At 34.7% G+C, this 27,940-nt stretch overlaps 1 protein-coding gene across 2 annotated transcripts; it reads right to left on the bottom strand.

Moving 5' to 3' along the window:
- Nucleotides 1-70: 70 nt before the first annotated feature.
- On the bottom strand, nucleotides 71-27,009 carry LOC144375134 (adhesion G-protein coupled receptor V1-like). 2 transcript variants are annotated; one of them, XM_078038694.1, is made up of 8 exons: nucleotides 26,843-27,009; nucleotides 25,726-25,884; nucleotides 13,226-13,319; nucleotides 11,163-11,241; nucleotides 10,908-11,046; nucleotides 10,177-10,318; nucleotides 8,143-8,259; nucleotides 71-243 (listed from the first exon to the last, which is right to left on the bottom strand). In XM_078038694.1, the coding sequence occupies exons 2-7, from the start codon at nucleotides 25,837-25,839 to the stop codon at nucleotides 8,231-8,233; spliced, it is 597 nt and encodes a 198-aa protein (XP_077894820.1). In that variant the 5' UTR covers nucleotides 25,840-25,884; nucleotides 26,843-27,009; the 3' UTR covers nucleotides 71-243; nucleotides 8,143-8,230. The 2 variants fall into 2 exon arrangements, with proteins under 2 accessions (XP_077894820.1, XP_077894821.1); XM_078038695.1 differs by lacking the exons at nucleotides 13,226-13,319; nucleotides 25,726-25,884; nucleotides 26,843-27,009 and adding an exon at nucleotides 11,839-11,868.
- Between the last annotated feature and the right edge of the window lie 931 nt (nucleotides 27,010-27,940).

Below are 27,940 nucleotides of genomic sequence, written 5' to 3'. Positions count from 1 at the left end.
ATATTTTATATGACCTAGTATGACTGATGGAGAATAAAACATGCTGCTTAGAAATCATTAACCATAGATCTAAAGTCCACACAAGTTCTTTTTATTCTAATGTAAAAATACAGAATTTTTTGGAAGGAGGGATAACATGAAATAAATCAGAAAACATCTTCACATTAATCAGTCTTTTCATATACTTCAAATTTGTACTTAATGCCTTTCTCCTCCTGGACCTCAGAAAGAACACCTGGGTATCTGTAAAAGAAAAAGATGTATAATTAATCTCTCAAAAACATAGCTTCCCTGAATCTCAACCAAAAGGCATCAACGGTGATAAAGCAAGGTAAGATTTTTCTTCTTGTAGGTAAGCCACTGTTAAGGTAGACAAATATCAGGCAAATATAATACATATGCAAATAATAAGAAAAAACCCTACAAAACTATGTATATAAATTTAGAAAATGAAAGTTGTGATTTCTCCTCCTTTTCTTCTGATTCCTAATTCTTTCCTCAAAAACTAACCATAATAGCAGTTCCCTAGTATATTTCTATTATGTCATCAAGGGAATATGAAAATTCCTAAGAATTCTTTGTAAGTTTTATAGCTGATAAAAATTTCTTATGTAAGCAAAAGAAAATGAAATATAATCTATAGTTGTTTAAAGCAAAAACCGAAGTCATGTGTCTGGCATGGTGACAGATTCTCAATTCCTGTTTACTCAAGAGACGTGCATCATAAGGCTCTAATTCTGCAATGTATGGCACACTGCAATTTCTTGGCTAGAATTAGGATGAATTCAATCTTTCCTCTTCCCTCTTACTTGACTCTTTACTCCCTTTAGTTTCCCATTCAAAACCCAGGTTGTAACCCAATCAATAAATGGGCTAAGGAACTGAAGAGATACTTCACAGAAGAACTACAACTGATCAAACATGGAAAGATGTTCAACATCTCTAGAGATTACAGAAATGAAAATCAAAACTACTCTAAGATTTCTTCTCACTCCAGTCAGAATGGCAATCATCAAGAATACAAGCAACAGTAAGTGTTAGTGACAATGTGAGAAAAAGGCACAATCATCAAGAATACAAGCAACAGTAAGTGTTGGTGACGATGTGAGAAAAAGGCACACTCATTGCTGGTGGGATTGCAAATTGGTGCAACCACTATGGAAAGCAGTCTGAAGATTCCTCAGAAAACTTAGAATGGAACCACTATCTGACCCAGCTATCCCACTCCTTGGTTTATACCCAAAGGACATAAAAACAGCTTATACTACAGTGACATAACCACATCAATGTTTACAGCAGCTCAACTCACAATAGCTAAACTATGGAACCAACCTAAATACCCTTCAACAGATGAATAGATAAAGAAAATGAGGTACATACACATAATGGACTATTAGTCAGCTTTAAAGAAGAATGCAATTATGGCATTTGCAGGTAAATGGATGGAGCTAGATGATATCATGTTAAGTGAAATAAACCAAAACCTCAAAACCAAAGATGGAATGTCTTCTCTGATAAGCAGATGCCAATCCACAATGGCATGGAGGGGCGGGGAGAATGAAGGAAATTTGGATTGTGCAGAGGGGAGGAGGTGTGGTATGGGAAGGATGGTGGAATGAGATGGACATTATTACCCTACATACATGTATGATTACACTACTGGTGTGACTCTACACCATATTCAGCCAGAGGAAGGAGAGGTTGTGCTCCATTTGTGTACAATGTGTCAAAATGCATCGTACAGTCATGTATAACTAATTTGAACAAATTTTTAAAAAAGTCTCCTAAAAGCATCTCCCAGTCAATACTTAACAATCCTCACTCTAATTATTCTTTATCTGGAGGGTAACCCAACCCAACCCACACTTATGATGATAATTCACTTTTGTTAATGATAATAATTCACTTTTGTTTGCTGGAGGGGAAGGAAAGCCTATTATCCCTCCCCCTCAACACACACACTTCTTTTTTCACAACTTAATAACTCATTAAGTAAAAAAGTACAATGCAAAACAAAAACAAAAACAAAAACCCCAGGTTGTCAGCTGAAGACTGCTCTGACCATTCTGCCTCCTATCAACATTTTCATGTCACTCTAGATCTTAGTGTGCTTTCTTAGTGTCCTGGAGGCTGCACCCATTTGCTCCAGTGGGGGTCAGCAGCAGCTGTTTAACATTCACTCTGTGAGTGTCCCTGGATTTGCTGTGTGACCTTATTTCCAGGCCTGACTGGTATAAAAAGGCTTCATTATGGTAAAGAATTCTCATTATGGTAAAGAATTCAGCACTATGACTGACCCAGTAAGTTTTCCACAAATGCTACCCATTTCTACTGGTTTATTTTGTCCCCTAACTATTAGACAAGGGTGATACAGGAAAACTTTTTTCTCTCATAATATACATGAACATTGCTCAGTAAAAATAAGCATTAATTTTTGTTAGCTATGTTTTTATTTTGCAACCATTTCCTTAGCTATTGTTGTCCCACTATTTTAGTAGTAGCCTCTTTTTTTTGAACAAATGATTTTTACTAGGCCAATTTGAAACCATAATTTTAGTCTCTTTGAAATGAGTCATGAAGAGTAACATTTACATATATTTTTCATGTGTAAAATTCTCAGGAGTGTCAAGACTGTCAGTTAATAAGACAAAAACAAAGCAGTAAGAAGTTCTTTCTAAAATCATGAATAATAACACTTAAAATGACTGTGCTTTTGGCTGAAGATGATCAGTAGCCATGGTATTAATGTAAATCTTCTCTGTGAAAATAAAATTTATTTCTGCTTGTTTCATTTTTCTTTCTCTAATATCTACACATTCAGTCTATTTTAATAACAGTTATAATTACATTTCCTAATCATCATTCCAAACTTTTTAAAGAGCAAACTGTCTGAGATCCACACTTGGATGCTGAGTTCAAGTCTGACAGGATTTGGAAACACCACCTATTTGTTAGGAACCACCCACCCAGAGACTCCCCATTTAGCACCTTCAGGCACCGAGGAAGCCAATAAGTAAGAATCAATATCAGATCTAAACTGACAAAGCACCACAAGAATAACCCAGAGACTATTTGATGGAAGGTTTAAGAGGTAAACAGAGTTCCTGAAACAGTTTCCCATAAAAAACAAATTGCAGCTAAAATAAAACCAGGAAGCACAGGTGTTGGAGGGAAGGGATATAAAAATACTGTGGACAAATATGCCAGGAACTTAGTCAGGAAGTAGTGGAGTCAGAAGAGGAGACATCAGTTCACCTGAAATCTACTTCAACCTATAAGGTTTTCCTGTGTCAGCTCTGGAGCCAATTACCACTTCTGTTATAGTTTGGATATGGTTTGTCTCTGAAGGGTTCAAGTGTTGGTCCTTAGTGAGGTAATATTGGGAGGTGTCTTTATGGACCTTTAACTGGGGGCAGGGGGACAGGGACTACATGACAACGATGACAACCCTTGGTGGGAAGAACTCAGATTAATTAGAAGTATGCCCATGGAAGGGACTGTAGGATTCTACTCTCTCTCTGGCTTCTTATTTTGAGATGTGATCTCTTCCTCCCAAGCCTGCCCCTGCCCTGAGGTTCTCACCAGTACCGAGCTGATGCCAGCAGCATGCCTTTGAACCTCCATAACTGTGAGCCAAATAAACCTTTTTTTCTAAAGTTAGCCTGCCTCAGGTATTTCATTATAGTAATGAAAACAGACAATTATAGACTCTAAAGGCCTGTTTTGGTCTTTATCTTTGACTAGGTGGTAACATGGAAGGATTTTAAGTGGACAGCAAATTCTGTTTGGAGCTCATTAAACAGAAAACTGCTGATATAAAACACTTGGGCCTGCCGGTTTGGTTGGGCCTTCATGTGACAGTCTGAGATAGAAAAATTTCTTCCAAGATGAATGAGGACAGAGCTTGAGAGGACAGGCTAGCATAGTGTGGTTGAAAGAATAATTGCACAGAAAATGACCTATGGGAAAAAAGGCAGCCACAAAGTAAAACCATCTTTGTGAGCGTTCGGGTACCTGGGTAAGGGTCGCAAAATAACCGGGACACAGGGGATGCAGAGCCAAGGCAGAAATTGCAACTGCATGGTGAGGTTCATTTGCAAGTTCCTTTTATATTCTACTTCTAACAAAGCAAGCGATTCTTCAGTAACACTTCACCCACATTGCCCAAATATCATGCCTCAGCGGGTACACAGAGCTAAATTCAGACTGTTGCTCCCTCCCAAAGTTCTTTGTAGACATTATCTAATCCCCGAATGTACCGTTCCTAGATCCAGTATGCAGGAAGCTTCTTCCTCTTGGCCAAACCATGCAGAACTTGTGACTTGCGATAAGGAGAAGAGAACTTTTCCTCCTCCTAGCTGAGGTTTGCCTCAGCTGACCTAAATCATAGACACAGCTCTTGCAATATGTCAGGCCTGAGGGAGCTAAACTCTGCACACTTAAACCCCAACACATCTTATTTTGTTAATATTAACTTCTGCTCTTCGGTATCTACCATTTGTGGCTTTATCTATTTTCTAATTTTATTCTCTTTTCATCTACAATAGTTCTCACTGTCATTTTTATTTCATTATACTATTGCTTTCTTTTTTTTTAAACCAAAAAGTATGGTGTTAATAAAAGACTGTGTTTGAACTGAAACCTATACAAACACAAAAAATGGGGGTCCAAACTAAGGGGTTACTGTGGGAAAAAAGGGGAAAAGGGGAAGGGGTAAAAAGTGATCAATGCTCACTTTTGGAGAGTAGGAAATGATAAGTTCTCTAATGTAGACAGGTTTGGAGAGAAAGCTCTAGAATTGAGCATAGTACAGACTTTAGGGACAAAGTACATTTACTTTGCAGGTTTCCTTTTTCTCTTCTGCTTGTTTTCCCCTTTAGGAATTCCCTCTACCCCATGTTAAGGAGGCTGTTGTGATGTTAGTACAGGCCCAAAAGTACAGAGGACCATAACAACTTGCAGTGGAAGAGTTTCCTTCAAAGACTCTTCTGAAAAACAACAGAAAAATGAACACTTTCCAGCTCATTTTGTGAGGTTAGTGTTATCCTGATACCAAATCTAGGTGAAGACATAACAAAGAAGCTCAATATCCCTTTTGATTACAAATGTAAAATTCTCAACAAAATTCTAGCAAATTGAATCTAGCAACATATAAAAAGGCTTATACACAATTACCAAGTGAAGTTTATCCCAGAAATGCAAGATTACCATGAAAATCAGTGAAGGTAATATAGTATATTGATGCTATATTAAATTATTAATTAGCAAAAGACAAAAAACACATGATTACCTAATAGACTTAGAAAGTTACGTGGCAAAATCCAACACCCCTTCATGAAAAAAATACTAGATGAACTAGAAATAGAAGGAATCTTCCTCAGTCTGATAAAGGACATGTGTGACAACTCAAAGCTACTATACTTTATCGAGGAAGACTAAATCATTACCCTCTAAGACATCTGATCTTTTCATCTTCCAGACAACATCATACTGAAGTTCTAGTCAGGCAATTAATCAAGAAATAAAAAAGCATCTAAACTAGAAATTAAACTATCTCTATTTGCAAATGACATTATACCTTATAAATAAAATCCTAAGAAATCTACTAACAATTAGAACTATTGAATTCAGCAAGGTTGTAGGATATCAGATTAATAAACCCAAATCACTTGTATTTCTATTTTTTTCATTTTTTTATTGGTTGTTCACAACATTACAAAGCTCTTGACATATCATATTTCATACATTAGATTGAAGTGGGTTATGAACTCCCAATTTTTACCCCAAATGCAGATTGCAGAATCACGTAGGTTACACATCCACAATTTTACATAATGCCCTATTAGTAATTGTTGTATTCTACTACTTTTCCTATCCCCTACTATCCCTTCTCCCCTTCCCTCACATCTTCTCTCTCTACCCCATCTACTGTAATTCATTTTTCTCCTTGTTTATTTTCCCATTCCCCTCACAACCTCTTATATGTAATTCTGTATAGCAATGAGGGTCTCCCTTCATTTCCATGCAATTTCCCTTTTCTCTCCCTTTCCCTCCCATCTCATGTCTCTAAACACTAGGAACAAACAGGAAATAAAAGGAAAAATAAAAGGAATTAAACACTAACAAAGAAGTACAAGACATACAACCAAAATTTTACTGACAGAAATTAAAGAGGACCTAAGTAAGTGGAAAGACATCACTGGCTCAAAGTCTGGAAGACTTAATATTGAAATGGCAATACTCTCCAGAGTAACCTACAGATGACACCTATCAAAATCACAACTTGCTTTCTGGCAGAAACTGACAAACTGATCATAAAATTCGTATGGAAATACAAAGGGCCCAGAAGAGCTAAACCAATCTTGGAAAAAAAAAAAGCAAAGTTGGAAAAACTATACTTCCTGATTTCACAAGTTAGTAATGAAGACCTTGTGGTACTGGCATGAAGATATACATACATATCAGTGGAGCAAAACTGGGAGTTCAGGAAAAAACCCTCATACTTATAGCCACTTGAGATTGTGCTGATGGTAAATATACCAACCCTCACACTTATAGCCACTTGAGATTGTGCTGATGGTAAATATACCAACACTAGTGAATTAAACACTAGTATAATAAATGCTATGATATATGCAGGACATTTCAGTAAAGATGCTACATTTTTTTTCTTTAAATCTGGAGAGGCAGAATGGTATTTGTTTTAAATTATCAAGGATTCCAGTTTTGGAAAGTGTTCTGATTAAGAGTAGTAAGACTTGGAAAGATGGAAATGTATTTAAATGAAGCTGATTCACACAGTTGTTAGCAGCAAAGAGAAAGGTAAGAAATGAAGAAAAGTTGAGCTCAATGTCCATATAATGTGACACTCAGCAATTAAAGCAGAAGAGAAAATACGTAAGGTATGACAAAGTTAAACAATTGATATTTACATAAATTTATATAAAATTTCCATATGTGATTTTTCTAAGTAGTCACCTTTGGAGCCTAAGCAAAAGCCTGTATTTCAGCTGCTTAGAGTTCTTACACTTTTCAGTTTTCTTTAGAGTTAAGAGCTGAAGAAAAATTATTCACTTCATTTGATCCAAGGCTATTACTCCGTAGAGTAATAGACTATTATTCTAAAGCTTGGCCATCCATTTATTGACTTTGCTCTGAAGATTCATTTAGGGAGAATTTCAAAAACAAACTCACACTCAAGGGATAATTACTAGATACAACTGAGAATATCTGAAAGGATGCTCTAAAAGCTGGTCTAAAAGGGTTGATATAATTAATCTTTTTCTCTCTATAGAATATGGCTGAAATGTGCTTTTAAACTAAAAATGTTGTGAGCTTTCAAGATTTAGCAGCCTCATGCTGGAGTCACAACTGCACAGGAAGGCAAGTATAACTTCTCTCCACCTCCACTATTGCTACCACCTTTATCTGAGTCCCCTCAACCTTCATCTGAATTACTAACTGGTCTCCTTGCTTCACTCTTGTCCCCCTGCAGTCCATTCCCATGAAGCAGCTAGAACATTGTCACTCTCCTTTCAGACTCTCTAAACCTGCACCCAGTTTGACCCTTGTTGGCCTCCCCCTTGCTCCCACTGGCCACAGTAGCATTCAGACTCAGGGAAGAGGCCAACCTCATTTCTGCCTCAGCCTCTGAACTAGCTATTTCTGGTTCCTGGAATTCTCTTCTTGCTATTACATGGCTGGTTTCTTCACATTTAGATCTCACTATAGATGTCATTCTTCTGAGAGGACTTCTCAGACTACTCCATGTCTATCACATCCCAATGTTTTAGTTCTCTACCCAACACCTCTTTTGATGACTGTCACTTGTCACTCCCCCTGACTAGAAAGTGTATCTCCAGGGGGTCAGCAATATCATCAGGCCTAGTCAACACTATTTCCCCAGTGCCTATGACATGTCTGACTCTCCTAGGTTGAACTGAATACATTAATTTTAGATTTCATTGACATCATTAAAACCTGAGCATTTCCAGTATACTGAAGACGTCTAAAGATTCCTAACTTTATCTATATACAATAACACATTCCTACCCTGAACTCAATTTGAAAGAAGAAAATGTTCTTTTCTATAATTCTTACATAGAAAGTCCAAAAGCGCTTTAATAAGAACTTTATACTTACTCTGGAAGAAGTTTATATTTCTCCAAATCAATTTCTGGGAAAAAATGTGTCACTTTCAAATTCCTGCATGATCCTTGTCACAAACAATTTAATATGGCCTGGTTGAATCACGGCTTCCTTTGAAACAAAACAAAAAAGGCATCACTTTCCTTAATCTATATCATAAGACACTCTAAGATTTTTGTTTGTTTTAGTTACGAAAGAAATGCCTTATACTAGGCCTTAAAGACTTGTTTATTACTGCCAAAGTATACTACATAAATACTCTATTTTAAAATCTGGGATCCTCTAAAATGTGCCTTAGTTACCTTAAGAATAGAACTAATCATAATCATAATTATTATATTCTGGTCTCTAGTTTGCTTATGAAAAATACTTTTTAATTTAAGAATTCAGTTTGGTTGTTTTCCTTTGGCTGCTCTTTTAAGAGTTAACCTGGGGCTGGAGTTGTGGCTCAGCGGTAGAGCGCTTGCCTAGCATGTGTGAGGAACTGGGTTTGATTTTCAGCACCACATGAAAATAAATAAAGATCCATCAACAACTAATAAAATATTGAAAAAAAAGAGTTAATCTGAATGTGTAAGGCCCAGGGCCACAAAAAATGAATAAATAAATAAATAAACAAACAAACAAACAAATAAATAAATAAGGGACATTAATCCAAAGTTATCAAGTTATTTTCCAAAGAAAAACTTACATATGTATATCCATACAAGATAGTACAGTTTCATGTGATCTTGACTACTGAACACCAAGGGCCTACTCAGTACACTCATATAAAATTTAATATTGCTTTCTTTCCTCAATACAGTAATTTAACATGTCTCTTGTTGCTAACAACTATAGCCTTTTTTGTTAAATGTGGGTGTGAATACACTTAGGGACTAAGTATGGGAAGGCCATGTTTGTGGGCAGCAGAGTGTGTAAGACTTATAGAGACGTGAAACACGTGGAGAGGAGTGGCTTTTCTGTCCTACAAATAGAATTCTAGGGAGATTCCTGAGATCCTGGCAGCGATTGCCATCAGCCTGGCACTAGGAATGTGTGTTCTCCAGGGAAGATAATACTCAACAAAGTCCTTAAGCTCTGATTAGACCTAAGCCCTAGCCACCAGAACATCACTACTAGAACTGTGGAGAAGCTTCACACTCGGAGTGCATCAATGTTATCTGTCTGCACAAAACTGCAGTTGATAGTACTTCCCATTCCTTCCTATCTTATAATGGTAAGCAGCGAAGCTGAAAGCAATTTCAAACAACTTCAGTGTTAGGCCAATCCAGTGGGCAGTTTAGTGAACAACACAAAAAGAGGAAGGAGTTAACCCCCAACCAAGGTTGTGTCTCTTATTCTCAATACATAGCCCAAGAAGAAACAGAATGACAGTTGAGGATAGGCACCGACATCCACCTTTATCAACACTTTGAAACACCTAAGTGGAGATAATTCTTTAAGTGTGCATGTGTGTATGTATTCTTGCTGGAGTGATTCGTTGGCAGACATACATTCATACATACATACATACATACATACATTTGGTTTTTTTTTTAATCTCAGTTTTAGCATTTTTTAAACATGTTTATTTTTCCTTGAATTGAGCCTTAAGGGTCTGTGTTTTTGTCTTGTTAATTTTGGTTTTGTTTTCTTTTTTTACTTGTTTCTCTTTCTCTCCTTTTTTCTTCTCACAGTCAAATTATCTTGTTCATTCTCTTTCTTTCCCTTTATTTTGTTTTATCTATTTTTTCTCCTCCTTCTTTATAGCCATCACTTGAAACATATTTTCTGCATTCTCCCTGTTCATGTTTTGAACATTCTAAATTGAGGAAATGACTCAATAGTATCTTTAGTACCAACTAACTCTTTTTTTTGTTCTTTACATAAATATACCCATTCAAAAACACTGACATAGAATTCCAAGATACCTAATTTAAAATGTTTTTTTATTCTAAGTAGAAATCATCAAGTCTCTCTAATCTGCCTTTCCCCCCTATTAGGGAAACCAGCACGAGACAGAGGTGAGAAGAAATTGTCAAATACCTATTGTCTGTTGCCCCAGTTCCAGTCCAGGAGAAGGATTTGTTAAAATGAGCTGAAATTTTTCATCTCCTTCTGGAATGTAATCATCAAGAATTATGATTTCTATATTTGTATGTCTTTCTCCATCAGAAAAATGAAGAATCTGGTTAAAAGTTAAAAGGAGTAATATCATTTAAAAAAAACATTTTTTTAAAATAAAATGTTTGGGATGAAACAATATAGTTGCGAACACAAAGAATTAGCTATCTTAATTTATTTAAATTGACAGTGTTTTATTTTAAAAGTAAAATTTATGGAGGAAAAGAAGAAGCTGAACATCTGATTAAGGGGAAAATGTTACTAAGAAACAAAGTAAAAAGTTTTTAAAACACAAAGTGTTTCAGTAAGTTAAAAACAATGAAATAAAAGACAAAAATTTCAAGATAAGAAACACTTTGAGAAGGTCATCTAATGATATGAGTTCCTTAACACAAGATCTGTATTCTCCAATATCAATTGTTACAATAGAAAAATTAATATGCACAGAATAATTGTTACCATAAGACTAAATTTATATTACTTACTAAAATACTAAAATTATTTTGCCACATGAAAATCTGTTCTAATTTACTGTGAATTGGGTTATATAATAATGTACTAATTTATGTAGGACATAAGTCACTATAATTCTCAGGAAACAGTAATTTTAAAATAATGCATAAAGGTCGTCTGGGATAGATGTTAAGACCTACCACTGGGGTGAAGATGTAATCCAGCCCCAGTTGTGCTTCCAAATTCTGGGTGTACACAAACAAGGACACATGGCCAAGAGCCTCTTCACTCCTGTGAGCTACCAATATTACACTTTCAAGGGTTTCATTTACTTCAAATCTGTAAGAACAGAAAGAGAAAGTAAAGAAAGTACTTTTTTCCTATTTTGAACTTATATTTGGTAGATGGTAAAAGATCTGAAGCTTGGAGAAGGGCTCACAGAGCCTTGGGATCACCTGCTGTGCTGCCATTGGATCATCCCTCGGGCACCATCGTTGGCATCAATAATGATTTGTGCAGTCAAGCCTTCTGAATCTGAAAAATATGCAGATGTATTTAAATGAATACAAATTTATTACTATAAATTTTGTATAAAGTTTTATTATTAAACTTTAAAATTTTATTATGCTTGATCTAGAATTTAAAGATAGTCCCTATGAAATTATATAATTCCTAATATGAATATTGCTGATATTACTCAAAAGATTTTAAGACTACAAAGGCACCAATGCTAATAACATCTGAAAAAGACCACTTTGCTAACAAGAGCCACTGACTTATAAAACTTAAATCAACTACGAACAGCATGAAATAATAAGCAACTAAGGTTATGGAGCTTTTCCTATTATTTTAATAAAATTTAAAACTTGGCACCTCTGTTCTGTAATAGAACTGTTTCAGATGGGAAGGAGTAGAGAGGCAGAAAAAAGAGGTAAAAGAAATGAGAAGAGAAGGGCAGGCCAGGAGTGGCACAGAGACAGAGACAGGTCTGGTAAAGAGACACAAGGACAGGGATACACAAACCAGAAAGCAAGAAAGATGAGGTTTCTATTAAGGAGAAGGAGAAGGAAAAGAAGAAGAAGACTTTGTAGAATGAAAAAAGAGACTAAGATTGAAGTGAATTTCTCTTACCATTTTTATTTTGTACTCTGTCCATCAAGCTTAATATGTTACCAATACCTGCTATTCAGTCTTGAAATATTAACTAACCCTGTTACTTATGTTTGTTGGATTTTTTTTAATATTTGCTCTTTTCCTTAGTCTAGGTTGCCTGTGACAGCTGCAAAGATAGAGAAAGGAGTAGGGGTTTATGCACTTCTCTCTAGATTGAAGAGAGCAATACTGAGAGAATATAAAACCAAGAGAGAATATAAAACTAGGATTTGTGCCCATCAGAGTATCCCAGCCCTGCCATTTCATAGCTGTGTAATTTTGGTCATACTATTTAATTTCTCTAGCCTCAGTCCCTTCATCTATAAAATGAGATGTAAGTAACAGCAGTTTGTCACTGAAAACATATGAAAGAGGAGCATCATAATGCATTGAACATCACTCACCTACTCAACCCACCTCTAATATGAATATCACAGAAACAGGAAGTATTTTATTAGTTTTCTTAGTATGAAAAATGTTTATCATGTAACCAGACTCTATGGAACAGCCAAGTCATTGCACTTTTCTATTTTTTTGCAAAAGATCTGAAATTTGTCAAACAATAATATGTAGGAAACTAATTACTTCCTTTCAGTGTTCTCAATGAGTCTCTGATGTGAATAACAAATGCTGTTCCTCAAGCCACTGTGCTTGCCCAGGCTTCTTCTTCACCAGGTTAATGTCCCCTGGGTGCAATATTCTTTCTACCCTCATGATGGGGCCATGGAGCTAGGCACCCTCTGTGCTACTCACCCCCACCCCCTAGTGGGCCATCTCACACACACACACACAGGCTTCAGTCAAAATTTCTTAATACTAAAACATTCAAACTGCAAACAGGAGTTTTTGCTCCAACATTGGAAGTCATCTTTTTAAAGGAATCTACATAAATCTATACCAAAGTTCAAATTTTACCTTTCAGTCTGTAATGAATTAACTGAGTCTTTTCTAAAGCATGAAAAGAAAAAGATCAAAGGTCAAAAAAGAATCAGAGAACACAACAAACAAACAAAAGATCTCTTACCAAAAAGAAAATAAATCACCTGAAAGTTGGAGAACTAATGAAAATAGCTAATTAAAATGTTTAAAGAACATGAAAATAAAATGCCTTCCCAAGAACTAATTCTATTTTGAGGATTACAAATTTGCTTATAAAATAGTTGTAAAATATAAAGACCACTACATAATAATTCTTAATGTGTTTATACTATCCAACACCCAAAACAACAATAATGCTGCTCTCTAAAATAAATGTAAAAAGCTCACATAGTTGAAATGAACAAACACACTTCTGATTAAAAATGAAGATACTTTACTTCACTGGAAGGAAGTAAAATGAAACAAGCAAACAAAAGAGCCATCCTACCTAGTCTTGGAGGAAAAGAGGTTAAAGGGGCCATGATAAGTTCCACATAGGTTAAATTCACCAGGAAATATTCTTCTAGTTCAGGTGTATCATCCTACAAAAATTACATCCATTACATTCCTTTAATTCTTCTTTCAAAAGAATTACAAATCAAAAGCTATTTTTAAGTTGTCTTACAAATATATATGCATCAAAGTATACAGAAAGTATCAAAATGAAATTGCAGCAGAAAATGTCAAAATTGGAAAAAATAAAAGTATTAAACTTATACCTAGCTGTATAGGTTGAACAGTATGAAACCACTTAATAATATATTTTCAGCCTAGACCTACATAATACACAAACCAATTATATAAATATATAAACCTGGTTATTTTAAATGTAACATGAACAAAACATTTTAAATTTCATAATATCCAATGTTTAGAATGAGGGATAGAATGATATCATTATAATACACACACACACACACACACACACACACACACATTACATATATGCTTTGCAATGAAAGAGATCTTCAAAATTCTATAATTTTAGGTAAGTTGCTTAAATATCAAGGCTCCAATTCTATCATATTTATAATGGAAGAAATAATAGCTACTTTGGGGTGAGATTGTAATAATAATTTAAAATAGTGTTTGTGGAGTACATAATCTACAGACAATACTTTTTAAGTGATAGTTATTATTATTAATCATTAGACCACATAATACCAATGAAAAACAAGGCTGGTGCCCAAAAAGTAAAGATAAGCAAAATCCATGTCAGGAGGATCCAGCCAACCACTAACAGTTAAACACTGTGTAACTATTGCTTTTGTTTATCAAACCTGCAGTGTTTAAATCTAGTGCTACTCAAAGAGCAGAAAATGTTGTAAAGAGCTAGAGAGAAAGAAAAGTGAAACTGAAAACCCAGGTTTAAAAATTTAGACTATAGGGGGAAGAAAAGAATGGCTATATATTTTCTGTTTTTAAAACTGACATAACTAAGTTATAATCCACTTACTTAAATTCAGTTACATTAACAGATGAGACATTTGAAAGATGACTTGCCTGTGATTTTTGTCAAATCCTGTGTTACCTGTTACATACTGATATAATATTACCTTTTATTTTATAGATTTGGAATTCTCATAATGCTACCTTAGCTCATAGTGCCACAGAAATCAATAAAAGCTACTCACTTCAGATGGCTTATCCTACTTTTAAATTAATAAAAATAAAAGACCCTGAGAGAATAGAAGCTCTTAAAAATGAATATTCAAAATATGAAATCAATTCCTACTATTTATATTATGTTTGATTCAAGATAAAAAAGAAATGTTAACTTTCAGTTTATGAAGAGTTAAAACAAAACAGAACAACACTTACAACAAAAGCAAAATAGTAAATCCTAAAATGACCTGTAATATTTTAGGCATCTCCTATCCCTGTCTTTGGTCCATATCCCCTGCCATTACCCATTCTTCTCTAGCAACCTGGACTCTTTGCTCTTCATAGGGTACCTGCACCTGTTCCTTTTGCCTTAAATACTTTTTTCTAGATGTACTTATGTCTTATTTTCTTCAATTTTGATTTCTGTTCAAATTTTATCTAAATAAAATGGTAACTTCTCCCCTCCATACCTCTAGACCCAGACTCCACTTTCTTCCTCTCTGTTGACCCCATTGAAACTATAAGGCACCCATACGGACTAATACATGTGCTTATTATTTGCTTTCTTTATTATAATTGGAACTCATGAGGGAAAGAAAAAAGTCATTTACTCATGGTTATATCCACATTATCTTGAAAAATGGTTGGCACATACTGGCACTAATTATGTATTTGCTGAAATGCTTGTTGGATAAATTTAATCTCAATTCTAGATCACTCCTTGGCTAATATTTACATTATTCCTCGGAATAATGAACCAATCTAATTAATCATGAAGGCAGAAAATAACTATCTGCAGACTTTAACCTGGAATATGTTGCATAGGTTAGCTGTTTACAAATGTACCCTGAGACATATTTGCTTAGATTTTTGAGTATTAGTTTTCCCAATGACAATAAAATCAATATTTCTACATTTCAGGTTGTTTTGGAATTAAATGAGATGATATATGTAAAGATGCCTAATTTAGTGCCTTACAAATTATAGGAGCTTCATAAAATTAATTCATGCATCTACATTTCCAGTCAGAGATTGAATCAAGTACATTGAGACAAATACAATCTAGAAAATCTATACAAATATTAATAAAAATCTACCACTTTTGGTAACTTTTTGGGTAAGAATGGAAAGAGAGAGAAAATAAAATTTAAAAAAAAATGATGTTTATCTTAATCCAAAGATCTCATAATTTAGTTGGAAGAAGAATGCATAGTTTATACTAACTTAAACCAGTATAGAAAAATAGTACAGAATCAGAAAACATTAGTTTGGATTCTAACTTCAATAATTACTTGCTGGGTTATTCTTTTCCATATATTTTTTTCCCTGACTTTATTTTATGAACCATAAAATGTAGCTGTCAATTATAATAATACAATCAGCAAAGTCGGGGATGTTAAATGAAGATGAATTGTTGGGAAATTTTGGGTAAATTGCAAAATTATCTATAAATAATATTAATATTTGTGAGAAATGTCAAGCATCTGTACTCTCCTGGCATTTCTTTCACTCTATGTCAATACTTATCTCACTTGATAACACTATTTGTATGAGTCCCCTTAGTGCAGTGGGAGTTCCATAAGAAGAAGCATTGTTTTATTCATTTTAGTTTTATGATGTCTGTTTAATAAATGTTGAAGGGAGAAAGAAAAGTAAAGAGAATGAATAAATGCTAATAATAGAGATATAGCATAATGTAGGGAATAATAAATGTCAGCTTGCTTGGAGGGATAGAAATAGAGAAGACCACTCAGGGGTGGCATATTCAACTTAAGTCTTGCAAGTTGAATTAGAGTTTGACAGGCAGAGGATAAAAAGAACATTATAGGTGCTGTAAAGGTTCTGCAACTGGACTCAAGGGATAGGGTTTTGGGGACTCATAAACTGATTATATAATTTTATGTGTTTATGCATTTGCTCTCAAGGTCACAGACCACAGTTTGCACTTTAGGCTCAAAGTTGTCAGTGCCACAATAAAAAGATAAGAAATACTGCAGATGAAGGAAGCCAGGTAAGGTTGTGTATGCTTATAGTTTCAGCTACTCTGGAGGATGAGGCAGGGGGATCAAAAGTCTAGGCCTGCCTGAGAAATTTCAGTGAGGACCCTGTCTAAAAAAATGAAAAGAAAAGACCACTTCAATTGAGAGAAGATGAGCAAATATGTCATAACATATTTAGGGAGCAAATAGAGTTGTATTGTCACTGAACAGTGCTCACTCTGCACTTTAAAATCTGGAAAATCAGAAATTAATATTTGCTTCAGAAAAATAAGAAATAGAACTTTTTTATTCTTCCAAACTAAATGCTTACTAGCTTTTACAAATGCAAAGGCTTTATCTGTTACTAAATACTATTTAAATATAGTCTTGAGGGAAGGAAGATCAAAATCTAGTCGTTCATTCAAAACTGTCCATTTTATCGATTCACAACTCTTTGAAGTCTTCTTGATTCTCTGGTTCTCACTTATTCTTTGTAGAATTTTAGCCTTTGATTGTTTCCAACTGAGTCCTGGCCTTGTTCCATATAGTAGAGAACAGCTGGTTGCCTATGGTAAACCCAGCAGTAAATGCCAAGCTAACGACAGGATATAGAACACAGTGTTTGAAGAAAAAGTTAGATCTTCATTTGAACGATGTTGAAATTGTTCCTGCAGTTTAAGATGACACTGATTCCTAAGCTGATTGCAATTCACAATGGCTTTGCTTTTTATTTGTTTTGTTTTTCTTAAAGCCAAACACCACTTATATTTCTCCCTTATATAATCTGTTCAATTATTAGCAATTATGAAATCCACCATACATCTTATAGGTATGCTATCTACCTTTCATGGGAAGGTCCCTCTGAACAGCAGTATGCTGAGTCATATGCTGTAGTCATTAGACTCCTTACATAAACTTGGACTTGGAAAAGGATACATTTCAGGAAAATCAGGATTTACATTTCCAGTAATGTTTTCATGGATTTGAATTTATAATTCATTTGTTTGCTAAATTAGGAGAGAAGCTTCACATATAACCTCATACAAGTTTCATCTATAAAAACATGTCTTGTCTGGTGCCTCTCTGTTGAATGAATGAAGATACACCCCTGTATAGAGATTTAAAAAAAGAGAGAAATAAATAATACATGCAGTGATGATAACTCTGCACATTTTGACAGCAGTTTACAAAGTACTTTCACAGTATGACCTACTGGAAAGAAAAAATTGAATTTGGATTCAGAGAAATCTGTGTTTGCTTAGTGGATCTAGAGTTCACTACCAAAGTAATAAAATCAGCTTCTTTGTAATCGTCAGGGTTATTGCCTCATAAAGAGGATCATCTACCAACTAGTTCATCTTTCAGAATTGATGGGAGGATTGATTAGAATTAAATGAGACAAGGAAAGGGAAGGCATTGGCAAACTCAGTGCCCTGCTGTGGTTGATCAGCATCACATCACATCCTTTCTTGAATGTTGCACAAAGGAATGTAATTTCTCACGTAATAAAGATGGAAGTAAAAAGGCTTTGTATTTTTATCCTATCATAAGTAAATATTAAATATGCAAATACAATTTTCATACACTTTATTAAAAGAGGTATTATGAGGAGAAAATAAGATGAAATTTTTGGTAGGATAGTTTACAGAGAAGATAAATTAGCTAACTGGGGAGAAAAATGAAGATATGCTATAAGAGTTCAAAATTATTTAGAGGTTAAGACCTGGAATCACAGAAAAAGTAACCTTAACTTCATCTCTGAGTTTCTGAATTATCTTTTTTTTTAACTAGTGAAATCTAGATCCAATAATCAAGCACAGATTTCTCTAAATCCAAATATCACTTGATTTTCCTAGAAAAAACAAGAGTAAGAACTAGTGAGAAAGTAGATTACACTTTCAATCCACAAATATCTAAAAGTTTAGAAAAAGCTATCTAGTTGTCAAAATTTATGAGAGGCAAACTAGTAATCTAATTTACTGTTTAGGTATGCTTATTGTCTAAGTTTGAGTTAAATAATTTAAAATATAGATGTTAAGAAATGGGGAAGAATAAAGAAAAATGGAATGTGGTTGATTTATAAAAGATGTAAGAGTTATATTGCTGGAAAAAAAACTTGTTCAAAATTTGGGAACAAGGCAAGAATGACTGCATGTCTTTTCACTGCCTAACAGGCCTTGTAGGAACTACTTAATTTTCTAGGTGTCTGTCCCTTTGATTGGGGAACATATTCTGGAAAGCAACATGCTAATTTATTATTTTTTAAGTAAGATAGAAATACAAATTATTTCTGTCCTAAAGCAAAGACAATTCCAAGGTATATGATTTTACTGCCTTATTGGAGTATAACTTAACAAAATGCTTTTAATATGATTTTTCCAGCTGAGTCTAAAAGTCTCTGTGCTTTAGATGCACTTTGAGTCATGCTATGGATTCTTCTATTTATGAATTAAACCACTGTGACTTATTCTGTTTTTGTATCTCACATTTTTAGCTTTTAAAAAAATTAACACTTTGGCATTTTATTAATTAACATGATCTGTATCTGTATGTTCTTTTCCCCAAATTTAAGAAAACAACAATAGGTAGATGTGGTGGTGCATGATTCTAATCTAACTACATAGAAACTGAGGCAGGAGAATTACAAAATCAACCCTAGCCTCAACAATGTATCAAGACCGTGTCTCAAAGGATTAAAAAAAAAGTCGGAGGAAGCAACTCAGTGGTAAAGTATCTCTGGGTTCAATCTCCAGTACCAAAACAAAACAAAAACAGATTGGACAATTCTCTGAGTTTTATAGAATTCAGTCTATATTTTGCATTTATACAATTATTTTTCTAACTTTTTTCACTCTGATCTTATCAACCTAATTGTTGATAAGCAGTAGCATTATTAACTAACTAAGTGAAGTAGGGAAGATAAAGTTATAAAAGTTTGATGATATTACATTTTAAATGTCACAAAGGATATCTCCATTAGAAAAGATATTAGAGTTTTTGATAAGATGGTACATAATAAAATCTAGTCTCCTTCCCCAAATCCCTACTCAGGAAATATTAAATATTTAAAAGGGGCTGTATACAAACTGATATAATAAAGGATTTTTTAATAAAGCAGAGAAACTTTTGAATTTAAAGAATGTTGTTTCTCAGTTAGTGCTAAGGGTATGGATAGCAAGAGGGATAAAAAGGGCAGAAAAGTGTCAGGAAAATCAGACAGGTAATAACTTTGGAGGGAAAAGAAAGGAAGAAATAGACATTGGTAATGGTTCAGGTTGGTAAATGTATTAAGGTTTTGCTGAGAAACAAAATGAATATGGTTTGTGTGTATGCGTGTAGAGTGAGACAGAGACAGAGACAAAGAGAGAGATTCAGAAAGGGAGAGAGGAAGAGAATGAGCAGGAAATAGATTTTTTTAAAAGAAATTGGCTCATGATTGTGGGGTTAGCAAGTCCAAACTCTGCAGGACAGAAAACAGGCTGGAGACGTCGGGAAAAATTTCATGATGTAGCTTGCATCTGAAGATATTCTGAAGGTGAATTCTTTCTTCAGGGACCTCAGGTTTTTTTTTTCTTAAGAACTTCAGTGGAATGGATGAGGCCCGTCCATGTTATGGAGGGCAATCTGCTATATTCAAGGTTTGTAGATTTAAATGTCAGTGACCTAACCAAGTTGACACATGAAGTTATCCATCACTATGAGTTTAAGAAATCCATAAAGAAAACTACACATAAAAATTGTTCTTGGATTTTGGCTTCTGAATCAGCATGTAGGGAGCCTGAAAAGTCATTTCTCTAGTTCAACAATTTTCCTTGATACATTAAAGAACTGAGATTACAGAGCAAACAGCACCAATAGTGGAAGAGACCAACAGATGGATGCAGAGCTCAAAGCTTAGTAGAGCCAAAACCTAAAGCAGAATACCATAGGAACCTGGGCCTGGGCAGGAAAATGTAATACATAATTGCCCATTTGCTGTTGGCTCAGGGAGGACAAGATTAAGAGATAAAAGCACAGAAAATGGCCAGTCTTAAGAGGTCATCAAAATTTTGTGAGTTTTACCTCCAGAAGCCTTATCATGTAATCCAAGTCAAGACAGGAGAAAATATCTTTGTGTGCTTCTGTGAGTATGTAGCCATTTTTAAATACATCTGGAGTAATTTTCCTTAACAAGATCAAATCTTCAAAGAAACTATTTTACCAGAGCCAAACCTTCAGAGTTTTAATAGAGATTAAGTGGTCTGGGGAAAGGAAAATACCAAACCCCAGCCAGCCACAGTCTTCCTGTGTCCCCTAGAAGGGTAAAAAATGAGGCAACTGAGAAGCACTTTGAAGGTCACAGTCTAGGACACAGGCTCACTAAAGATGAGGCCCTAGGAAGGACTGCAGAATGCTTTCTCTCCCCTTCACCCCTCAACCGACATCAAAACTACTCCTATATAAAATCAGGTGAATACAATTGGGAAAAGTATGCTCATAGGATATTAAAAAAAATTCTAGAGAAACCCCAAAGAAAAAGGACCAGAGGGAAGTTCAGCCTCTGATATCTACAAACACAACCTAATCCCTAGCAGGAACATCTCAAAGGAAAGGCCTATTTATCTCAGTTGTTTTTATTCAGTGCATTATGTTTGGCCTGCAAAGAAACAAAGCAAAATAAAAACAAGACTTACTAAAATAACAAAATCACAGTTTAAAGAGACAGAGCATGCATCTGAATAAGACTTCAACATGGCAGAGATGTTGGAATTATCACACTGGGATTTTTCCTTTAGCTTAATTGATATAAAAATGACAAGTAAGTGTTGCATATATTTAGGATACAAAACTGAACGATTTGATATACCTAAACATTAAGAAATGTTTAGCACAATTGTATTAACACACCTATCACTTCATACCATTATATTTTTGTGCATTTGGTGATAAGATCTATATTCAGCCAAATTTAAGTATATAACACAATATTATTAGCTATAGTCACCATGCTGTACATTAAGATCTCTAGAACTCAGTCATGTTATGACTGAAATTTGCTATCATTGAACAGCATCTCACCATTTTTCTCATTCCACTATTCTACTTTTCTTTTCTATGAGTTTTTGAATTCTACACATAAGTGAAATCATATATTTGTCTTCCTATGTCTGACTTATTTTACTCAGTATAATTTCTTCAAGTTTCATATATCTTGTAAAAATGGCAGGATTTCTTTTTTTCTGGCTCAGTAATATTCAAGTGTGTGTATATGCATGTGTGTGTATTTATCCATCAATTAATCAGCAGACACATTTACTGATACTTGTTATGCCTTGATTTGTTTTTTTTTTTTTTGACTAACAGCTGTGTTAGTCAGTTTTTTATTACTGTGACAAAATACCCAACAAGATCAACTTAAAGGAGGAAATGTCTACCTCACGGTTTCAGAGATTTCAGTTCACAGTTGACTGTCTTCAAGGCAGAAACATCTCGGCACAAGAATGTGGAGGAAACCTGTTCACCATATGGTGGCTGCAAACCAGAGAGAAAGACAGTGGTGGGGAGGGAGAGGGGCCAGAGACAAAATATATTCTTCTAGGATATGCTCACAGTGATCTCTTTCACAGACCTCCAACTAGGCCTCCCCTAGTGTTTCCACTACTTCCCAATAAATAATCCATTCAATCACATTTCCCTGAATGGATTAATCCACTATTTATATCATATGCCTCATGATTCAATTTATTCCCCAAAATCTCACTTTTGAACATTGCTGCAATTGAGACATAGAGTCAACATGGGAGCCTCTGAAGGACATTCTAGATATAAACCATAACAACTGCATACACTGGGAGTTTAAAACAACTATGATTAATATGAGGGTGCTAAAGGAAAAAGTGGGAAATATGCAAGAACAAATACATGCTAGGAACACAAGGATGGAAGTGCTAAGAAAGAAGCGAAAGGAAAAGCTAGAAAACAAAACCTAGTAATAGATGCCTTTGATGGACTCATCAATAGACTGGATACAAGAGAGGGAAGAATCATGAGACTAAAGCAGTGTCAATAAAATTGTAAATAATCATAATTGAGGAAATATAAAAGTAGAATATATATTTCACATCAACTGAATAAAATCCAATATATGAAGAATAAAACAAAAAAAGTAAATAAGGGTTATAAAAATATAAAAAAATATAGTACAAATGAGTGCTAATTACATATATATTACTTAAGTTTACAATGAACATATTATCAGATAGACAAACTTTTATTAAATTATTCAGAAATCCTGACTAAAAGAAACTTAAAATATATATGGAAAGTTTAAAAAAATCAATGTTAAAAATACAAGTAATTGAATCTTGAATAATTGAATTTTAAAATGTAGAAAAGATAGTGTCTTAAATAAATGGTACTGGCATAATGGAATGGCCATAATGCAGAAGATTGCATTTGAACTTTTCTTTTCACACTGTATAAGTCAACTCAAAGGGATCAAAAACTTTAACCTAAGATGGACATCAAACTCTGAAACAAATAGGGGAGAACTCTTCAAAATATTGGAACAGGTTATCATTTCCTGGAAAAGCACAGGAAACCAAAGCAGAACTAGACAACTGGGATTGATTTAGACTTAAAGCTTCTGTACATCAAAGGAAACAACCAAAAGAGTGGAGAAATAGCCTATAGAATGGGAGAAACATATTTGCCAACAATTCATCTGACAGACGGTTAAGTTCCAGAATATATAAAGAACTTAAAAAACTCATCAAGACAAAACAAAAGACAATTAAAAATGGATGCGGAGGAAAGGGAGCTTTTATTCACTGTTGGTTGAAATGTAACTTGGTACAGCCACTATGGAAAACAGTATGGAGATTCCACAAAAATACTAAAATAGAAGTACCATATGATCTAGTTATCCCACTTCTGGGTATATATCCAAAGAAAATACAGCCAGCATACAAAAGAGGTACCTTTATGCCTACATTTTTTGCAGCATTATTTAAACAAGCTAAGGTTTGTAATCAGCCTAGTGCCCATCAACATATGAATGTATAAAGAAATATGGTAAATATTCATGTTGGAATATTATTATTCAGCCATAATGAATTATTGAATTCTGTCATTTGCAGCACAGTGGATGAAACTGGAGGACATCATATAAGGAAAAGAAGCCAGACATGGAAAGACATTTTCTCTCTCTTATGTGGAAACGAACCACAACAAACAAACAAACATAGACCCGAAAGGAGAATAGTGGTTAATAGGGATTAGGATGGGTGTTGAGGTGGGGGTAAGGGTGGAGAAAATGCATGTGAATATGAGTAATGTATATACATTATGGAAATGTCACAGTAAATTCTATTACTATGTACAATTAATGCCTATTAATAAAAATAGATACAAAAAGAAATGATACAATAAATAAAATCATTTGTACTTTTGATAGCAGTTAAAATTTAATAAAGGTATACAGTAATTTTTCAAAATGCAATGTAAATTTACTAAAACTTATAGTAATCCTGAAAAAAAGTATTTCTTACCCTATTAGATGTGACTACCTATCTCAAAGTGACTGTAATGAAACCAACAGGGTCCTGGAAGAGAGACTGACAAATATTCTGTTCAGATATAATGAAAAGCTAGAGATAGGTGGAACCTCTCAACAGTATAAAGAAGAAGAAATTGTTTAAGAGATAATGTTAGAGATAAAATGCCAAAGGTAATTTAAAAATATATATAGGATAGTATCCTTGTGACCTTAAGATGGGAGAGGAAAATGTCTTAAAAATCACAAAAGTACAAACCATAAGGCAAAGAATACATCCAAAATAAGAATGTTTTCCCATTATAGGATGACAGAAACAAAGTTACAAATCTGGGAGAACAGATTTCACCATGTAAAGCACTGTGAAATAAGAATCTAGAATATTTAAGGAAATTCATATAAAGAAGAAAATGGTGGAAAATTCCATAAAAATAGGTAAACTGTAAAAAGGGCCTTCAGTGGTTTTTCTCTTCCACTAGTACTCTAAGAATTGCAAATTGAAGTACTAATGAAGCACCATTTTATACCCATCCCATCAAGAGGGACAAAGAGAGAGTTTGCATATTTGCAAAGACAGGCATATCACTTATTATTCAATCTGATAAACCACAAAGAGAGTGATATTAAATGACATACTATTATATATAGGGTTTTGATCTAACGCAACTGCAGGCAATGATTAATCAGTCAATAAGAAGCTACAGTTGGTTTCTGCCTCTATGTGGACATGAAGAGAAGGCAGTCAGGAAGGGAAGATGGATTTCTATGTAAAGGAGTGCAAGAATTAATTGAAACCTCAGGAATGGAACAAACTGGAAAATGTTTTGATCTCATATGGCCCCCAAACCTCTGACTTTGATGCTGCTGAGAATGCACCTGACTCAGGAATCAAGGGGCTAAAGAAGGACATCTGGGAGCTGGAGGAACTGTGGACCAGTTGTTTCCCCCACAGCCCCCACAGAGACAGATTGCAATCCACAGCAGTGTGGGAGAGATGCAGCAGTGTCTGGTTCCATTTCCCTGACCTTGGGAGCATCAGATAGTATGGCTTCTGTGGTTCTTGTGCTTCTCCCAAATCATGCAAATAGTCTTTTGTGACCTACATCAAGCCAGAACAATGCAGGAAGAAATTCTGGGAAATACAATTCTACCTTAGCTAAGATGATCCAATATATCTCCCCACAGGCCACTCCTTGCCTACTTGGCATTCATATGCATCTCTTTTAAATGTAGTTATTTTAATTCCTAAATAATGACAACAGAAAATTCATGCCCTTGCCAAATAAAATGCAATTATCCTTCTTACACCTAAAATATGCAACCCTCCCCTTAACAGAGGTCACACTCTCCCTTACCTGTCTTCCGGTGATATTCATTTGTCTTTAAGCTGAGTCACATTCCCCTTTAATAACTTATAATTTAAATAACAAGATATAATGTTAACTATCATTAACATATTTCAAATAGAGTAGGAAAAAAGCATACTGGTTGTCTCTTCAGTCAGTCATATGGACATAACTGGTATTTATTTTACCTGTGCTATCTACTATTTTCCTTTAGTAAGCAACTTGGCTAGTTTTAGTTCCTTGCTTGATGGAATAACAAAACCTTCATTCTTGGAGATTATGAGTCATTAATAGTTCCTCTTACATTAGGTTTGTTGCAGTTTACCATTGACTTTAATCACAAGGTCATGTGAGTAATGAAAGTGATTCAGGGGATCTCCTGCATTCCAGATAATGCTCATTATTATCCTCATTTTTAGCAACCCCGTCTCCCTAGGTATTCTGGATCAATTACCCCAGAAGGACATTTAAGGTGTCCATTTACCTGACACCAAAACTGAGTATTCAGAAGGCCATTCCAATGTTCTTTTATACCAGAAGCTTCAGATGATGGGGAATGTGAAAAGATCAGAAAACTCCATGACTTTGAGTTCCTCATCTCACTTTACCTGGTAGCTGTTGGTTGTTTTGGGTTGAATCAATGCTGTGTGGGAAAAAACAAACAAACAAACAAAAGACAAAATAACAGTAAAAAAGGCATTCCATAAATTTATGTCTAATAGTTTGGGCAGAAACATTATGGGAACAAAAGGCAAATACATATCCAGAGTGAGTATCTCTTCCAGTAAGGTCAAAAGCTTTCACATTTCTTGACAGAACTGGTCCTACATAATCAATCTGATGGCAGGTGAGTGACTGATTTCCCAAGAACTGGTGCCTTAGTAGGGAATTATACTTGGATTTTGTTGTCAGCATATTGAACACATCACAGCAGCTGAAGATAATCAGCCTAGATATGGAAGTCTGTGTTGCAAAATCCCCATCTTTGTCAACAAATCACTGTACCTTGAGTGTCAGGTAAGGACAGATTAGATGGAAACTCACTGACAGATGTCCACAGAATGGGCGATTCCATTCACCTTATTAGTTTTTGCTTAAATTTATTTTTAATGATCATTTACAATGGCATAAATATCTTCAAACTCTGTGACCATCTGCATACATCTTTCTACAATCTTTTTACCAATTTCCCCATGTATATATTCCATGTTTCTGACAATTAGCCAAATCATTAGCCACTGCCAACCACTCTAACTGAAAGGGTAAAGTTTCTAAGCTGGAAAGCTTGAATGTAAAAGATTAGGTATTATTAAGTTCCTCTGTTACACCCAGAACCTGAAATTCCTGAGATAGTTAAAACAACGCCCTACTGGCCATTTAGCCTAGGGCCCTGTGCAGTTCGTCACAGGGCCCGAACCAATCAGTTTGAATGTGTAACCCGCTTACGAATGACCAATCACCCCCCCCCCCCCCCCCCGCGCGAATGTGCCAATCATGTCTCAGAGTTGTTGTTCAATTTCCCCCGCGCCTCATGATGATTTGTTCTGATGTATGCAAAGCCCACGGCCCCCTCCAAAAAGTGTACTTAAGCTCTGCTTGACCTTTGCTCTGGGCTCTGGGCTGCTCTCCCTCCTTGAGTGAGCACAGAGTCCCAGCGCACTGGAATGGATCCCCAATAAATATCCCCTTTTGCCAATTGCATGGAGTCAGTCTCTTGGGTGGTCTCTCCCTCCGACGTTTCGCCAGACCCTTACATAACATCTAGGCAAAATACAAAAGCAAGTTCATTGTTCAATATTATGTCTATAATTTCAAGTTTGATCTATCAAATCAAGTTAGAGTGATCAAAATACCCCCCAAAATAATTTTAAGGATATTGAAAAACTTATTCTGAAGATGAAAGACTCATAACAGACAAATTAATACTAGAGAAAAACAAAGTCAGACAACTAATATTACCTGATTTAAAGACACAATTACAAATCCACATTAATCAAAACACCATGGCATTGGTGAAAGAATAAGCAAATAATCTTTTTTAATAAGCGATGATAAAACAAATGGGTATTCACATACACACACACACACACAAAAATGAAAAGTAAATCTTGGCCCTGACATAATATTTCACAAAAACATTAATTCAAAGTGGTTCACAGTACTAAATATAAAATTAAAAAACTTCTGAAAGATAACATACAAGAAAGTCTAGGTAACCTTGAATTTGCTGATATTTTTAGATATAACACCAAAAAGCACAATCCATAAAAAATTGATAAATTGGATTTTAGTAAATTTAAACAACTTCTGGTATAGCTGTTGCCTAGCATGTGTGAAGTTCTGAATTCAATAATAAGCACTGCAAAACAAAACAAGAAGATTTTGATTTTACAAAAGACATAAAGAGAAACCAAAGCCTAGGAGAAAATCTTTGGAAAAACAGATATCTGATAAAGAATGAGTCCACAAACGCACAAATAACTCTTAAAACACAATGTTAAGGACAAAAAGGCAAAGTATCTGTACAGACATCTCAACAAAAAAGATATCCATACAGCAAAGCATTAAGTATATGAAAAGGTGCTCAATATAATAAGACATTAAGACATTACACATTAGAAACAATGACTAATACTCACCCTTTAAAATGTCTAAAATCCAAAACACTGGCAACAAGTTCTAAGAAGATATGGAGAAAG

Source organism: Ictidomys tridecemlineatus, chromosome 2, assembly GCF_052094955.1.
Source record: "Ictidomys tridecemlineatus isolate mIctTri1 chromosome 2, mIctTri1.hap1, whole genome shotgun sequence".
Classification (NCBI taxonomy): domain Eukaryota; kingdom Metazoa; phylum Chordata; class Mammalia; order Rodentia; family Sciuridae; genus Ictidomys; species Ictidomys tridecemlineatus.
The sequence above is the reverse complement of the archived record's forward strand: the minus strand, read 5'-3'. Positions and strand labels throughout refer to the sequence as shown.